General features: G+C 40.4%; 1 protein-coding gene across 2 annotated transcripts in view; it reads left to right on the forward strand.

Moving 5' to 3' along the window:
* The first annotated feature begins 4,994 nt into the window (after positions 1-4,994).
* Positions 4,995-19,360, forward strand: part of LOC139458320 (fibroblast growth factor receptor 1-like) — a 95,814-nt gene continuing 81,448 nt past the window's right edge. For both annotated transcript variants that reach the window (XM_071239708.1, XM_071239709.1), the window contains exon 1: positions 4,995-5,080. In XM_071239708.1, coding sequence (XP_071095809.1) covers positions 5,035-5,080 — 46 coding nt within the window. In that variant the 5' untranslated portion in view covers positions 4,995-5,034. The remainder of the gene's footprint in view (positions 5,081-19,360) is intronic.

The following is a 19,360-nucleotide window of genomic DNA, read 5'->3' on the forward strand; positions in this document are numbered from 1 at the left end:
CAGTGGAACCAACACAACCACACAGTGGAACCAACATAACCACACAGAGGGATCAACACAACCACACAGTGGAACCAACACAACCACACAGAGGGATCAACACAACCACACAGAGGGATCAACACACTCACACAGAGGGATCAACACACTCACACAGAGGGATCAACACACTCACACAGGGGGATCAACACACTCACACAGGGGGATCAACACACTCACACAGAGGGATCAACACACTCACACAGAGGGATCAACACACTCACACAGGGGGATCAACACACTCACACAGAGGGATCAACACACTCACACAGAGGGATCAACACGCTCACACAGAAGGATCAACACACTCACACAGCTCGATCAACACACTCACACAGAGGGATCAACACACTCACACTGATAGTTCTACATACTCGTACAGAAGGGCGATTGCGCTGATAGAGAATGATTGAAACAGTCACACAGAAAGTTCGCAGATTAACATTCTCATACTGAATAACAAGAAACGTTAGTTACCATGGTCTCGGGCGTATGTTGTTCAAATTTAGAAAACGGCGTAAGACATTTTGACATTGATTGAATACATGAATATGTATCATGGTTGGACTGTCGAAACTGTCAATTAAGATTGTGATCGGTCTTTACAAGCGATATCGACCCCTGCGTGTGAGAACAACATTCTCATTTTGCTTCACATCCATTGACAAGGAGCAGATACTGTGGAATCCCAATGTGGTATTTAAGTTTACCTCCGCCCACATGAGTGAACTCATTTTCCCAAGCCCGCGATGGCGCCGCTGTATTTCTGTTTTTATACTTGTGCGTCGCACCATAGGCTAAGCAATCGTTGATGAACACAGATGATGAAGGAATATATTTACCTTGATTTCCAGATAAACAACACCACCGCCTTTCGCACAAAATCCTTTCAAGTCTGGGTAAAAATTGATGTTGACAGGAGGGCCAATTAATACCAGGGCTTAGTTGCATAGGCTTGCTTGTAAAACATCCCTTCATTGCCGAGGATGGTTTATAGAGGGACTAACTACCCCCGTGGATCAGGAACTGCAGATTATCAGAGGGAGCCAGCGTTCATCAATATTTTACTCAGCGAGGGACAGAGAAGAGAGGAAGGTAGTCTGTGTATTATTCAATTCTGTTGCTCCCTGAGGATACGGTCTGCGTGTCAAGTAGAGATTCGCACTTGGTAATTTCTATATGCTCCTCTGCATTCCCGAGATATTGTGCTTGCTATATGCAAAAGGTACATCGTTTTTGTTTCATCTTTTTGTGTGTTTGGGCGTTTTTGTAATTATTATTATTTTTTTATATTTTTTTTTGGAGGTGGCATACAAATCCGCGGCGGGGGCTGTCTTCTCCGGATATGCCCGAGATGTGGTGCCGGAAACACCCTGGATAGACACAAATCCATGGTGACCCACCGGGAAGATGCTGAGAAGGCAGGCGGAACTTATATGCACGGGGACATATCCTGACACAACCAACACGTTATGTGTGTATGAGTGTATGTCTCTCCTTCCACCGTGGTGTAGTGGTAGAGCGTCCGCACGGCGAGCGGAAGGTCTGGGTGCGATCCCCAGCGCTCGGCATTAAGGCGCTAAAACAAGGACTCGCCGGCTTGGAGTCAGTTTACTGTGTCTCAGTGGGGTATTCATGTTAAACATGGTATCTTAGTGGGCTAACACTATCTTGGACGAGGACTACTACAAGTACGCGCGCGCACACACGCGCACGCACACACACACACACACACACACACGCACGCACACACGCACACATGTACGTCGCAATATTATTATACGCGGATTCATTCAGTTTACACATCGGTTTTTCGATTCATACCTCAATGAACCGAAAAAAATACACAGTCAATCCTTAAGTAATATGGTATCACGAATATAAAAACGGTAAAATGTGATGATGTGTTCAGTCCTCAGGCATTTAGAAGTTGGAAAAAACATGAAGACATGAGACATGGATAACAGTTTTTATATTTTTTTTATGAGTTGATTACTTAAATTACATGTATAAACCATTTAAAGAGAGGAAATCAAACATAAGTAACAAATTATTCAACCATTGTTTAAGTATGTGAGGGAGCATGTGAACGTTCAGTGAAAGAGCTCAAGGTTCAAGGGGATATATTGCGTGCAGCTTATTAACACGTGAACGGGTGATATTAAAAAAGCTTTGTGCTGGAGTCGGAAAGATATATCTTGACGGTCTTAAGTGTCAGAGCCGCGGGTAGTCTGAGTATGGACGTCTCAAGTATACAGACTCCGTGCAAGTGATCGTACAGCACCGCGGACAGCCTCCGCGGGTAGTCTGTGCATGGACGTCTCAAGTATACAGACTCCGTGCAAGTGATCGTACAGCACCGCGGACAGTCTCAGCAGTGAGTCTGTGCATGGACGTCTCAAGTATACAGACTCCGTGCAAGTGATCGTACAGCACCGCGGACAGTCTCCGCGGGTAGTCTGTGCATGGACGTCTCAAGTATACAGACTCCGTACAAGTGATCGTACAGCGCCGCGGACAGTCTCAGCAGTGAGTCTGTGCATGGACGTCTCAAGTATACAGACTCCGTGCAAGTGATCGTACAGCACCGCGGACAGTCTCAGCATTGAGTCTGTGCATGGACGTCTCAAGTATACAGACTTCGTGCAAGTGATCGTACAGCACCGCGGACAGTCTCCGCGGGTAGTCTGTGCATGGACGTCTCAAGTATACAGACTCCGTGCAAGTGATCGTACAGCATCGCGGACAGTCTCCGGGGGTAGTCTGAGTATGGACGTCTCAAGTATACAGACTCCGTGCAAGTGATCGTACCGCACCGCGGACAGTCTCCGCGGGTAGTCTGTGCATGGACGTCTCAAGTATACAGACTCCGTGCAAGTGATCGTACAGCACCGCGGACAGTCTCCGCAGATAGTCTGTGCATGGACGTCTCAGGTATACAAACTCCGTGCAAGTGATCGTACAGCACCCGGCGTAAAAAAATACAAATCCGTATTCATAAAGTTGCCGTCGTGCATTTTTAATGCACCCTACTCCCGTTAGACGATATATGCGGCTGGGAAGCGTGTAACACAATACGATATACCCTGGTCGCGGTACCTGTTACGGGAGACGGAGATCGGGTGCACATGTTTCACATAGACTAGAAACATCAGACGTTTAGAATAAACCTCGGCCCTAGACAAGACAAAGCGTCAATAAATGGTAAAAGACATTGTGATAACCATATTCCTGTCTTCTGTTTGTTTTGAGTATTTGATTAATAATTTATAAATTAACGGTGCACTTAGCAATAGTCCTTCGGCTTTCTGACAGTGCTTCAACAGATACCATAGTTACAGGTCTTCACTGTCTTATTAGAGCTGGGACAAGTCCAGATTTTCTACCCGGGTACCACACCCCCTATTACCCGACCCTACCCGGGTACCCACTGTATAGGTCACAAGAGCTGGGAACACAATGTCTAATTGGGAATAGTTTAACTGTAGCCATGGCAAAAAACTGTTTAGATACATGTATGAAACCAGAGACCATGTAATAGATATATGGTCTCTTATGAAACGATCAAATCATGCGTACACTGAAGAGGAAAGCCGGGCCCAAGTCATGCTGGTCTCAAACGTTTACCACTTCGGTGAAAACCAAGAGCACGGGTATGGTGCTGACTTACCTAGAAACATAATCGGGGCGAACCGGGATTTGAACCCATAATCATAGGTTTCTGGCGTATCCAAGGGACATCATACACCATACAGCTCGAGCACAGGAAACAAGCATGTCATGTGACATACAGACCCAGGAATCGTGAACGGTTTTCAAGTGTGCGCCCATAAAAGACCACCGTTCCACTTCGTGGCAATAGGTCAAACTTCCGAATGATTCTTTACGGCCAGTGGGTTGATAAATCCAATGGACTTCCTAACACGATATGAAAATAATAAGTTCTTTAGACCAATACGTATGGACATTTTAAAGTATTATTTTAATTAAGGGCAAGGGGTTTTAAGTGGAGAAGAATATATGTTTATTTCGAATACTGTACGTATTGTTGAACATGCACTATCCAATCGCAACCGAAACAGATTTTGTTTTGTTTGATTGTTGCTTAACGCCTCACACGGCAATGCAGGTATATGACGGCGGTCTTTGAGTAATCGCGTCTGGACCAGACAATCCAGTGATTGATGTTGTGAGCAACGATCATGATGACACACTGTCAACCAAGACACTGAGTCTGACTACCCGATCCAGTTAGTCGCCTCTTACAACCAACACGTACAGGTTGTTCATGGGGGCCTATTCTAACCCGAACTTCACACAAGGTTCTTGTTTGTTATTTACACGCTATAGACGCCTGTTGAAGTCTGCTCGAGCAGCTAGAGTCCTGTGGGGCCACACAATTATTCGCCCTTGCACATTCAATAGTACCGCTCACTAATAACAGCGGCCATTGCCTCACCAAAATAGCATGGGTCGATAATATTCACCACGTATAAATGCATCATGCATTGACCATTTTGAAGACAAAATAAGACTAATGATGAGATTTCTAATAAATGCAATTTATGTTTTCGTCATGTCAATATTTGCAGTTTTTAACCGATCGTTAAAAAACAACAATGGTAAATGGTTAAACTGTTTAATTTACCATTACGTTCACAAGATAAATATATCATATAGATCTATGTCAGTATCGTATATTTATAAGCTGACACATTTGAACGCCTTCGTCCTTTCAAAAGAAAAAAAAATCTGATTCTGAAAGGAACGCATTCCTAAACCAACACGCCTTTCGGATTAAATAGCCGCAGCTCGTTAATCCAGCCGAGTGCATTTCTTCTCCATGCCTCAAGAACATTGAACAGCGAACGACTGAAATAGACAAGGCGACGTGGGAAGCACCAACATTGTTGACATCGCCGTACGCATGCGCACTGAGTCAAGGAATAGCAGATGACACTGGATATAATGGCAGGTGGATTTTAGACAGAAGCGATGGAGCTTATTTTACTGTTTCTCACATGCTTGGTTTTAGCGGAAGGTAAGTGTGCGTTTGTAAGAAACGTTTAGCATATGTACTGAATGTCTAGAATTCAAAGCTTCATTTTAGATTCGAAAATCCAGCGCGAAGAACGGTGGGAACACATTCGATCTATTCTTCGTGCGTATACCATTTGAATGACAACTGATAATGAATGATATTCTATTAAGCGACTTCTGGTGGTGTTTGGTTAATGCCGCGTCTAGACAAACGCATTCGTTAACATACTGTTGATTCCATGTTTTGGTGTTAATTCTGTATTTTGTAAGATAGAGTGATATTAATTTATTAGTCCAAATGAATCATAGGCTTATACGTTGAAGGTTTTGTGATCTATGAATTGGTAGATCTATATCATGACATTGATGGAATTAATTTTTACAAGAAAACGTTAGTGTTTTTGTGATGAGTGGGTTATAACAAACTGATTTAAAAAATAATTTAGATTTTATTATCACTGTACATTTTTTAATTATGAATGCATACAGGTGGGGCAAAATTAAATCACTTATATTGCTGATGTAACAAACTGCCAGGGATGTTTCACACAAAATATTACACAAGTTTATGATCTTTTGCTGTCCTTCCAAATTATGTTTAAATTTGAAATAAATTATAATGACCGAATTATTTAGGGGGATACGTTTTATTTAAAGATACTCTTCAACAATAACAGAATAAACACATAGATTGATCAATACTTAAAATTAAGGAAAGAAGTATTCTTTCCCCCTTCCAGCCAATAAAAGGGTGCTGGACTGACCCTCTCATTTCAGGATTTAATTGTGTAGGACTGGGTTATTTAGCAGCAGAATTTCTGCATCTTAATGTGACATATCTTAGCAACGATTTTCAAAGATACAAACCTCACATGTATGTGAGGGTACTCAAAATGTAATATCAATCAGTCAATCAATGATTGCCCTGATTATAGAGAAGTTGTTTCAGTTTTGCTTCATAATGTACAACTTAGCCAAAACTAACACTAGGGCTGGGACGAGTCCAAATTTACTACCCGTGTACCCGACCCTACCCAGGTATCCACTGTAGGTCTCAAGAGTAGGGAAAAAAATGTCTGATTGGAAATTGTTTTACCGCAGCCCTTTCAAAAACTACTTAGATACATGCATCAAATTATCAGATCATATGTACACGTACGGAGGTAGACTCAAGTCAAAAGGAATCGTCAGAAAGAAATGTGAACATGAGGGACTTGTAGTGTAACCACAGAGCTATAGTGAGTTTTTGTCGTTAAACAATATATCACGTGAGTAACCACGGGTCTGGGTAGTCCTGTGGGTACCCAGGTTCTACTCAGGACCCACCCGACCCGAGTACCCGAGTTGCCCCTCTCAGCCCTAACTGACACGTGCAGTGACACATTGGTGGTGTTTCGATCATGGAACATTCAGTGAATAGAAGGGTACAAGCATATTTAAAGGTGACTCCTAAAACTATAGGAAAATATCCATATTTTCTTGTGTTTTTTGCTTACTTTTTGTGGGAAATTATAGGAAAATTACCAGGGATTGCACCATGCCATTTTCTGCTGCATGTGCGAAAGGTCTGAAGCCTCCTGTTTATTACCGGTAATGAACTCATTTCTACCCAGTAGTTGGTGGTGTTTGTGGTATTTCCTGGAATTTATATCTTCTGGATGATTAACCTCACCATTTTGGGTATCATGTGTAAAATATTGACACAAAGTTAATCTTTACCAGAGTTTGCCCTGCTGGGAAAACATGCATATTTGACATAGAAAATATACACAACCTAATTTCTCCATCGCGTCAATCGTGACTCAGATCATTCAGTCTTTCAAAATCAGTAACTTAATCACATAATACTGTCGACAATTTAAAATTTGAGTCATATAAAATACAACTGATATCAGCTTTGTCTAATGCTGGAAAAGTCATAAAATGAACACCCTAGACCCGGAAATCCTTGCAGCACATCAAGGGAGGCGTTATGACCCCCAGTTTGAAGAGTTGAGGGAAAACATGCAGTACAACTTGAACCAGACTGCAAGTACACTGATACTCCACTCACCACCATAAGATATATATACCGTATTCGACGTAATAAGCGCCCTGCTCTAATAAACACCCAAGGTGATATTTGCTAATTAATATATTGGTTAGTGAACAATCCCAATTAGCAACCCTCTGATTGATCAATGTACACAAGACTTATTTATTCATGTATAATACACACTCGTGTGTTATATGCACGTTTAATAAGGGGGCAATTAAATTCTGGAAAAATATATCTGTCGTGCTTAATACGCACATACTTTTGTTTTGTATCATTTCAGGCTGTCAGCATAAACCATGAAATTTACGATCTTTCAATTTTTTCACCAAAATCGTATTCTAATAAGAGTCCCCTATTTCTAATTTTGAGAGAGCAGTTCTTATTACGTCGAATATGATACCTCGCTCCAAGATCTAGCTCTCTCCATGATCTAGCTCTCTCCATGATCTAGCTCTCTCCAAGACCTAGCTCTCTCCATGATCTAGCTCTCTCCATTAGATCTAACTCTCTCCATGATCTAGCTCTCTCCATGATCTACCTCTCTCCATGATCTACCTCTCTCCATTAGATCTAGCTCTCTCCATGATCTAGCTCGCTCCAAGATCTAGCTCTCTCCATGATCTAGCTCTCTCCATTAGATCTAACTCTCTCCATGATCTAGCTCTCTCCATGATCTAGCTCTCTCCATGATCTAGCTCTCTCCATGATCTAGCTCTCTCCATTAGATCTACCTCTCTCCATGATCTAGCTCGCTCCAAGATCTAGCTCTCTCCATGATCTAGCTCTCTCCATTAGATCTAGCTCTCTCCATGATCTAGCTCTCTCCATGATCTACCTCTCTCCATGATCTACCTCTCTCCATTAGATCTAGCTCTCTCCATGATCTAGCTCGCTCCAAGATCTAGCTCTCTCCATGATCTAGCTCTCTCCATTAGATCTAACTCTCTCCATGATCTAGCTCTCTCCATGATCTAGCTCTCTCCATGATCTAGCTCTCTCCATGATCTAGCTCTCTCCATTAGATCTACCTCTCTCCATGATCTAGCTCGCTCCAAGATCTAGCTCTCTCCATGATCTAGCTCTCTCCATTAGATCTAGCTCTCTCCATGATCTACTTCTCTCCATGATCTACCTCTCTCCATGATCTACCTCTCTCCATGATCTAGCTCTGTCCAAGATCTAGCTCTCTCCGTGATCTAGCTCTCTCCATGATCTAGCTCGCTCCAAGATCTAGCTCTCTCCATGATCTAGTTCTCTCCATTAGATCTAGCTCTCTCCATGATCTAGCTCTCTCATGATCTAGCTCTCTCCAAGATCTATCTCTCTCCATGATCTAGCTCTCTCCATGATCTAGCTCTCTCCAAGATCTATCTCTCTCCATGGTCTAGCTCTCTCCGTGATCTAGCTCTTTCCATGATCTAGCTTGCTCCAAGATCTAGCTCTCTCCATGATCTAGTTCTCTCCATTAGTTCTAGCTCTCTCCAAGATTTACCTCTCTCCAAGATCTAGCTCTCTCCATGATCTAGCTCTCTCCATTAGATCTAGCTCTCTCCATTAGATCTAGCTCTCTCCATTGGATCTAGCTCTCTCCATGATCTAGCTCTCTCCATGATCTAGCTCTCTCCAAGATCTAGCTCTCTCCATGATCTAGCTCTCTCCAAGATCTAGCTCTCTCCATGATCTAGCTCTCTCCATGATCTAGCTCTCCATAAGGTCTAGCTCTCTCCATTGGATCTAGCTCTCTCCATGATCTCTCTCCAAGATCTAGCTCTCTCCAAGATCTAGCTCTCTCCGTGATCTAGCTCTCTCCATGATCTAGCTTGCTCCAAGATCTAGCTTGCTCCAAGATCTAGCTCTCTCCATGATCTAGTTCTCTCCATTAGATCTAGCTCTCTCCAAGATTTACCTCTCTCCAAGATCTAGCTCTCTCCATGATCTAGCTCTCTCCATTAGATCTAGCTCTCTCCATTAGATCTAGCTCTCTCCATTGGATCTAGCTCTCTCCATGATCTAGCTCTCTCCATGATCTAGCTCTCTCCAAGATCTAGCTCTCTCCATGATCTAGCTCTCTCCATGATCTAGCTCTCTCCAAGATCTAGCTCTCTCCATGATCTAGCTCTCTCCATGATCTAGCTCTCCATAAGATCTAGCTCTCTCCATTGGATCTAGCTCTCTCCATGATCTCTCTCCAAGATCTAGCTCTCTCCAAGATCTAGCTCTCTCCGTGATCTAGCTCTCTCCATGATCTAGCTCTCTCCATGATCTAGGTCTCTCCATGATCTAGCTCTCTCCATGATCTAGCTCTCTCCATTAGATCTAGCTCTTTCCGAGATCAGTTCATTATTTTCCAGGCCAGTGTTTCACATCAGTTCGGGGAACACTTCTGGTTTGCTGCTGTAGTATTTGAATCAAGGAACCCCTTAATCGTTAACCGTTCACCACGGTGTGAGATACCTCTCCTCCAAGATACATGTGTTTTACTGACTGTGGTTCAAAATTATGACGTTTTTTAAGGATTGCTGTTGTGTTTAAGTGTGGAGAACCCTGTATCCACTACCCTTCACATCAGACCAACTGGCTTTTTTCTGCTATACATGAATTTTACAGTTGTGTTTTACATTATTAATGTTTATGTGTGTTGAAAACTGGTTTATTGATATCAGACCTTTTCAAAATCCATTTTAAAAAGATTTTATGGGCATTACATGACGAAAGTTAATTATTTATTAAATTCATTATTAATTTCAAACACTGCTGATATCATTCATTATTATATCTACATGTTCTGTTAACCATGGCAACATCAAGTTGGATACCCTTTTGAAGGTACTTGGGAAACACTACTGTTTCTATTATAATGTTAAAAAGGACAGGTCACTGCACATAAAGACCACTCCCCATCTGTTGCTGTCCATGATGATTGTGGTCAAGTCACTCGTTGGAACATCACTTTATAACCATTTCCCTTTGTTTGAACACATTTAACTGTACCCACAGCACAATGATTGGTCATGTTGATAGGTCAACCTGTGGACCAGGAAAAGGTCAACAGTACTCTGAATTTATTAAATGACCATTGTATTTGGAACTTTTCCCCCTACTAAGTAACAGTACTTTTCAATTGATAGTACAATGTAGTACATATCATAATCATGATAATATATGATATATAATATATATTATACAGTACAATAATAGGCAATATCAGAGCTCCAGATAAGCTGCGTATCTGCGTGAAATACGCATCAGAAATGCAGAAATACACAGTAAAATATAATCCAAGCGTATCAAATACGCAACGAACATTACAGATACGCTACGAAAATAAAACTTGTGCGTATCATCAAAATATTGTGAAGTAACCCTGCGTATTCGATTAGCAAATCAGCAACTTATTTTGAAATTATAAAGGGGCATTCCGTCAACCTTGCTAAACTCCACGATGACAGTTACATCATGATCATTTGCCATCACACTTTCTTCTGGAAGTATCGTGGTATTTTTGAGTCCTATAAAGCTCTCGAACCCACACGACACCAGTTTGCAGGGACTAGATGAATAGTGTTTTTAAATATTTAACTTAAATACCCACATATGTAAAAACTAGTGGGTAACAGAAATTTGAATACGCAGGTAGAATTACTGATACCCAATGATTTTAAAATGTATGGGTAAAATACCCACAACACCAAAAGCTTATCTGGAGCTCTGGCAATATATGATATTACTTTGGTGATTTAATGTTGTTTGACGCAGAAATATTCTAGCTTTATCAGTTATCAAAATGTTTTGCAAATGAGGAAGTTTAAGCCAGCAAACCAGTAACTGAAAACATAAGTTATTATCATTGGACAGTGTTACATATTTTGTTCCCACACCTTTTCATGTGATGGCGCTTGTCGTAAGAGGCTACTGTCAGGATCAGGTGGTCAGGCTTGCTGGCTTGGTTGATGCATGTCATTGTATCCTAATTGCGTAGATTGATGCTCATGATATTAATGACTGGATTGTCTGGTCCAGACTCGATTATTTACAGACTGACATCATATAGCTGGACTATTGCTGAGTGTGGTGTTAAACAACAAACAAACCCCCCAATGCCCCATATTCTGCCCCAAGTCTGCAGCCTATGTACAAATCCCAAATATAAAATAACAATTTTCCCACATCATGTACTTATAGTTATGACGAATTCTATCCAGTGTTGACTTTGTAGAGGTGATTTGTATATCACTGTTCACAGAACCAATAAATTAAGAGGACCAAAAAACTTTGGTCATTGATTACATTAAATGCAATTTAATACTGAGAATATAAAACTTCAACAAAATCCCAATTTTGAAAATTTTTCCCAATTTTCCTGCCAAGGGCACTTATAGTTTGGAATCCAGACAAATCCCTGATTGTTTCAACGATGCAAGTCGACATCCATGTCAGAGAGCCAGACATCCAGATCCAATTAAGGGATGCTACGGAGCTGATCCTACTCCTGTTCCGGCAGAGTTGATCCCCATGTCTCAGTTCCGCTGGTGATGCAGAAGGATGAGGTACCAGGGCTCCATATGATACTGGGAACCACTGTGCATTCACTCCCATATTTTGATATTGGTAATTTGGGGTACTGATAGTTTTCTTTGGGTAGTCAATATTTGATGTTGTGGGAGAGTATCTGCCCAGGAAGTCGGCCAGTGGTTCAATCCCAAATGGCCATACCAAAAGACGTGAAAAGATGGTACTTATTGTTGCCCTGCCTGGCATTTGGCATTAAGGAGATAAAGCAAGGACTGGTCAGCTTGAAGTAGGATGAGCTCTAGATTATGCAAAATTAAGAAAATAACATATAAACTTTCCTGTTTCACTGAAGATATGTTTATTATTAAATTGAACATTTATTTGTTTATATGTTTGTAATAACTTTTTATGAAAATAACCAGGTATTAACCTAATAAGAATTCAAATTTGATATTAATATTCCTCATACATGTTCACATGAATATACTTTAACAAATTCTGTGATTCACGTACTTTTACTCTGTAAAACATCACTATTCATTCACATTGTTATTTATTTCACAGTACCACACTGTGATATCTCACTGCAGTTTGTCTTTTTTTTTTTGGTCCATGGGAGTTCCCATCTTATACAATGTTGCAGAGAATATCAGCAGGAAAAACTTCCTCTTCAAGATTCTTTTCTTTCATTTTCATATTTACAGGTTTCTAATTAAACTGAATAGCTGGAAATGATTCAGTATCTCCCAAGTTGAAATAAAATATGTAGAAGTCTTATACTAGGGATTCAATACTAATAATGAGAAGGAATGTTGTTAGGAGTATATTACCATGATTACAGAGGCCAAAGCTGGTTTGAATTCAGATGTGATCTATCAGCTTGAATTATTCACCCTCAAAGCAGTATCAGTCTCAATACTGAATAAGAATATGTTCTAAGAATCCTTATTGTTTGGAACGGGTTCTTTCAAACCTGCAGCTTAATTCACTGTTACTGATTTTAAATAATGTTAGGTTCAGTGCTTCGTTACCATGGTTTCTGAATATCTTTTTCAGCCATTGAGTATTTACTCTCATGTTATCATACACATTGTGTATTGATTAGGACTGAACAGTGTACCAGTGATCTGACGGAGTCCGGGTAGCACTTGACAGATCATCTTTCAAACTTTATTTTAGAAAGATGGAAACCATGACAGCTCTTCGCCGCTTCCCTCATCCCTCTTCCAAAATCTGTTATGGGAGCTCGGAAGCTCAACACCACTTCCAACATTTTTCTTCCGTACACCGTTTTTGAAAGATTGAAAGCTCGAAAGCTCTAGATTGCATCTCACTTCTCGCTAAATTCAACATTTGAAACCTCACACAGCATTTCGGTTCCAAATTCAGTTTCGCATGGTTAAATCTACTGGTAACCAATCTCTACACTGAAAACACAATATAATTATGTCCTAATTGTTCATGCCACCTTGTCAACTGAAGTATTTTTTCCTGTCAGTTTATATGACTAGTACTCAGGGAACTAGTATCTGACCAATGTTGTCGCTGAACAATTCATAACATGTCAGTGAACTGTCAGAAAGTGTTTTGGGGGCTTGTCAGTCTTGTTGAGTTGTTTTATACTCATTTATACTCCATTCAGTCTGTGCCAATATCTTTGCCTACAATCTATATATTTACTAATAAATAGTTGTCTTTTCTGGTCTGTGGGTTTTGTTCCAAGCACAGTTTAGCATGGTTAAGTCTACAAGTTACCTAGCTCTGCATTGTTAACACAGCATGTTTATCTTCTAAATAAATATATTGGGGAAAGTTGTATTGTCTTGTCAAATATCATGTTTATTCACACCAAGCAACCTGACAAATTGTTTTTATTATTATTATGATGATGATGATGATGATGATGTGTGATGAGCGGTGCAATAAAAGACACATGATCCATTTTGTGTGTGTCTATCTCGAGTAGGATATTAATTCTTCTTTTCAGATACATGTAAATACAATATTTCATCACTATATATGTATGATACATCTTAATATTTCCTCAGCATGCTGCATGAAGTTGTTAAAGCACTTATTCTGAAACACAATAAATTTGTGCATTTAGAATTAAAGAATATAAAATAATTGTATTCTTAATAATGCCTATTTCGGTTTTAAATCCCTGCCTAAACATTACTTGTCATTGAAATCTTCTGTTGGTGATTTATTTTTCCTGAAATGGTTCACCATTCAAATGGCACAAAAATAATTACATTTTATTAAAACCTTTTATCAATTTGTTCAGTAGCACTTTCAAAATTGAGTGTTACCCGGCCAAATTTGATTGATAAGATTGTAAAGGCATAGTTGAATCACCTCGATGACACCTATGTTATTTGATTATGTATCCCACCACAAGACGGAATTGTATAGAATTAATATGTCACAAAAAGTATCAATTATTAATAAAATTACTTTCTTCAAAAACCATGATAAACCATATTAACCCTTCAAAGAAGTGTTATGAGACCAAATCCGAAGTATGGACAGAAATAGTCACGCAGACCCTGAAACAAATATATTCATCAAAGCCCATGCATATCTATAATATTTGTGCAAGTCTAGATTACTGCAGTATCATTTCTGAAAATGAAAGTCTCTTTGCCCCTTTTGATGATATGTTATAACTATAATTCAACAACTATTATTTTCTGTAAGATATGTTCCTTCAGAGACTGCATGTGAGCCTAAGACTCTGTCAGAGTTGAGGTGTGTGTCTGGCTACTTGTACTTACCAGGTCTGGACTACCGCCTTTCTCCAGGCAGATGCCCTGGCCACCACACCACAGATGTAGACAAGATTCGGTTCCGTGTGTATATATAAGTTCCAGTGGATCTTTTACAACCAACATTTGTTCCTTTGGAGGTGCATATCGTGTCAAGTCTTGGTTCCTATCACACTGCCATGTGTCCCGGTCATACAGAAACTTCCACACACATATGTTCTACCTTGCTAAACTGTCTAATGCCTAAAAGAGGGATTGTTTATGGTGCTGCAATAAAAAATCTATGTTCTTTTTAACTTTTTATTTATGTATTTGAAGTGGTGAGAGGAAGTGAGAGAAAGAAAGCAAGCATTAGTTTTAAAATGGAACAATGTATTTGTTCCGGTGGGAATACATGCTCTCTCTGAAATCTTTTTGTTAACTCTTTTCGAAAGATAACAAATTCTTAAAACATTGTTTTTATATGTATGTGTTGCCATGGTTACATATAGTTGTCAAGAAATTTCACACCTTAAGTGTACCTCAAAATCTTTGAAAATAATCATGAATGCAGCTCTGTCATCTGGCTCACAACCTGAATAGATCTGGCAGCTTAATGGCGCAAACAGTCCCCAGTCAAGTTGACAGCCCAGGTTTGATTCCCTCACATCTGAAGCCCATTTCTGATGTGATATTGCTGGAATATTACAAAAGATGGAGTAAAACTTGACTCACTTACTCTCTCTGTCTGTAAGGTGTGACTTTGATTAAGTCTGTGCGTCTGTTCTTGTGTTTGTTGTTTAATGCTGCACTCAGCAATATTCCTACTCTAAGACAATGGCCAGTAAATCATCAATTCTGGGCCTGGCTAACCAGTGATTGATTTGTGACTCTCTCTGTCTGTTGATCTGTCCATTCCTCCATCTGTCGGGGCGGTCGGGTAGCCTAGTGGTTAAAGCGTTTGCTCGTCATGCCGAAGACACGGGTTCGATTCCCGACATGGGTACAATGTGTGAAGCCCATTTCTGGTGTCTCCACCCCCCCGGATGATATTGCTAAAAGCGGCGTAAAACCATACTCACTCCCCCATCTGTCAGTTTATCTGTCTACCTGGGTGAAGCAGAGGGGATGGTTGAGTGCACACATGCTCAGCGGTTGGCTGTCACATCAATATTTATGAGGGTTTGATTGTCTGAGAACGATGACTAAGAGGGCTAGGTCTCGCTAAGTCATCAATAGTGCTCCGCCATTCAGCATGTTCGGTGGGGAATTTCTGTATTGATTGGGGACCAGCTCTCATGTGCCATTTGAACATTCTCAGTGGACAGATGCTCTGTGAATATGACATCATATTTTATGGATTTGTATATATAGCTACAATCCTGTTAATGAAATTGTCTAACACTATTGTTGTCAGGTGTATATATACTAGCTGGTATTATGCAGAACACATGTACTTTGTAAATGGCAAATTATCCATGGCAACTGAAATGTGAAATCATATGTTTTGTATGCATCAAAGGAGTAGATTGTCAATAGTAGAATATTTGGTGCTTGGATTTGAAAAAGGATTTGATGATTTGTTTGTTTAGGATTTTTTTAGCTAAAATTACCAACGTACACAAAACAAAACAAAAATTCTATTTTTTCATGTCAAAATGCAGCAATGTAGATGATATAGTTAATGATATGTTTTTTTTATAATCAACTTATCAAATGCATATTTATATTAGGAAACTATAGAATACACAAGACTAAAATGCATATGCCCTTTGGAATGTTCTGTTTGTTGTTTAACGCCGCACTCGGGAATATTCCAGCTATTATGACGGCAGTCTGTAAATTATTGAGTCTGGACCAGACAATCCAGTGATTGATATCATGAGCATAGATATTCACAATTGGGATATGATGCCTGACCACCCAGTCCTGTTAGTCGCCTCTTACGACAAGCATAGTCGCCTCCTAAGACAAGCATGGGTTGCTGAAGACCTATTCTAACCCGGATCTCTACAGGTCCTTTGGAATGTAAGTGTGCTAACTAGAAAAATACTTCTGTCATTTCACCAAGGCTGGATAATAAGCAGCCATATTTTAGATAAATTGCTCCCTTCTTCATTGAGATGGATAATACCCAACATTATTTTGTGCATTAAGCCTGCTCATAGTGTTTCACACTTTCCAATTCAAAGCTGCTCAAACTGAATCAAATGCACTTGGACCATGATATATCTCATTATTACCCGGTCACTGGATCAGTGTGCACTCAATTGTTTGCTCAGCTCCCTGGGGAGTATACAGCCCTAGCTGCCTGTTAGGCTCTAAAAGGTTAACAGTCACATCAGCATCTCATCCTGCCCATTCACAAGTGGGTGAATAGAGGCATATTTTGAACAATGCCCAGGTCTAAGGAGACACCACATGTGCTACTTGTGCTTCAGTGTGGGGCAGGACCGAAGCCCTAGAAACTCTCAGGTGGTTGGTTGGTTTGTTGTTTTACGCTGCTCTCAGCAATATTCCAGCTATATGATGGCGGTCTGTAAATAATCGAGTCTGGACAGACAATCCAGTGACTGATATCATGAGCATCGATCCACGCAATTGGGATCGATGACGTGCATCAACCAAGTCAGCGAGCCTGACCACCCGATCCCGTTAGTCGCCTTTTACAACAAGCATAGTCGCCTTTAACGACAAGCATGGATTGCTGAAGACCTATTCTACCCCGAATCTTCACGAAACTCTCAGGAGTCTATCTGCTGAACATGGTCACCCATCCAACTTCTCTCCGCCTCCGACTTTTCTTAACTTCACCAGATTAGTGACCTGTGTGTTGTACACAAGGCAACGCTATTGGCTAAGTTGATATCTTGGTATGCAGCTTGTCCAGATCAATATTCTTGATAATCATGTAACAAAAAAATATTCCCGACCTGATGGACTCCTTAAATAAGCCATACTAAATGTATTGATCACATTGTTAACACAAACTAGAATATGAATTAAAAAAATGAGTTTTCAATCAATGTGGTAATTTGAAATAATTTCTTTATGTTTGCAAGATTTGGAGGAAACTCATCATTTATACAAGAAAATAAACTGGCGCCGTCAGCTAAGTTTTAAACAAAACAACAAGACAATGAGCCTACATGAAAATAATGAAAGCATCTTGCTACTTCATGTGTCCTAGTCCTTATTGAGCCCCGAAGAAGTATTTCTGATTATGTGTCTTATCACAATCAAATTACACTAAAATTAGGTCTTACCTTGAAGAACAATTGTTTCTGTTAACACTTGAATGGTCAAATGGCCATGTCTTGTTAATTTTATAGTGATAATGACCTGCCCAGCGAGACGAATCAATCAGGCACCATCTTGTTACTGTCACATGATTTTGATTACAGTCAAGTTTAAAATAGATGCACAACATGGCCAGTCACATGACATGACAGACAGAGGGTTTACAAATAGCAGCCGATACATTATCGCTGCACATGATTTTTCTGATGCAGAATTATCATCCGATCAGGATGACTACAATGTGTATCAGTGAAAACGTATGTTTTGAGGTCTGTTTTGATCTATAATACTTCCATTGTGTAGCTTAACTTGTAGCATAACTTCAGCAGCAAATGGAGAACACTTAGTTGTCTTCAGTGGGCTTTGAAGTGTCTACCTTGATTTCGTCTTTAAGCACGTGGGGCTCTGAAGTGTCTACCTTGATTTCGTCTTTAAGCGCATAGGGCTCTGAAGTGTCTACCTTGATTTTGTCTTAAAGCACTTGAGGCTCTGGAGTGTCTACCTTGATTTCGTCTTTAAGCACGTGGGGCTCTGAAGTGTCTACCTTGATTTTGTCTTTAAGCATGTGGGGCTCTGAAGTGTCTACCTTGATTTTGTCTTTAAGCATGTGGGGCTCTGAAGTGTCTACCTTGATTTTGTCTTTAAGCATGTGGGGCTCTGAAGTGTCTACCTTGATTTCGTCTTTAAGCATGTGGGGCTCTGAAGTGTCTACCTTGATTTTGTCTTTAAGCATGTGGTACTCTGAAGTGTCTACCTTGATTTCGTCTTTAAGCATGTGGGGCTCTGAAGTGTCTACCTTGATTTTGTCTTTAAGCATGTGGGGCTCTGAAGTGTCTACCTTGATTTCGTCTTTAAGCATGTGGGGCTCTGAAGTGTCTACCTTGATTTTGTCTTTAAGCATGTGGGGCTCTGAAGTGTCTACCTTGATTTCGTCTTTAAGCATGTGGGGCTCTGAAGTGTCTACCTTGATTTTGTCTTTAAGCATGTGGTACTCTGAAGTGTCTACCTTGATTTCGTCTTTAAGCATGTGGGGCTCTGAAGTGTCTACCTTGATTTTGTCTTTAAGCATGTGGGGCTCTGAAGTGTCTACCTTGATTTCGTCTTTAAGCATGTGGGGCTCTGAAGTGTCTACCTTGATTTCGTCTTTAAGCATGTGGTACTCTGAAGTATCTACCTTGATTTCGTCTTTAAGCACGTGGGGCTCTGAAGTGTCTACCTTGATTTTGTCTTTAAGCATGTGGGGCTCTGAAGTGTCTACCTTGATTTTGTCTTTAAGCACGTGGGGCTCTGAAGTGTCTACCTTGATTTTGTCTTTCTGCACGTGGGGCTCTGAAGTATCTACCTTGATTTCGTCTTTAAGCATGTGGGGCTCTGAAGTGTCTACCTTGATTTCGTCTTTAAGCATGTGGGGCTCTGAAGTGTCTACCTTGATTTTGTCTTTAAGCACGTGGGGCTCTGAAGTGTCTACCTTGATTTCGTCTTTCTGCACGTGGGGCTCTGAAGTGTCTACCTTGATTTTGTCTTTAAGCACGTGGGGCTCTGAAGTGTCTATCTTGATTTCGTCTTTAAGCATGTGGGGCTCTGAAGTGTCTACCTTGATTTCGTCTTTAAGCATGTGGGGCTCTGAAGTGTCTACCTTGATTTTGTCTTTAAGCATGCAGTGCTCTGAAATGTCTACCTTGAT

The sequence above is a fragment of the Haliotis cracherodii genome, unplaced genomic scaffold (assembly GCF_022045235.1).
Source record: "Haliotis cracherodii isolate W230 unplaced genomic scaffold, xgHalCrac1.p SCAF_12, whole genome shotgun sequence".
NCBI classification, from domain to species: domain Eukaryota; kingdom Metazoa; phylum Mollusca; class Gastropoda; order Lepetellida; family Haliotidae; genus Haliotis; species Haliotis cracherodii.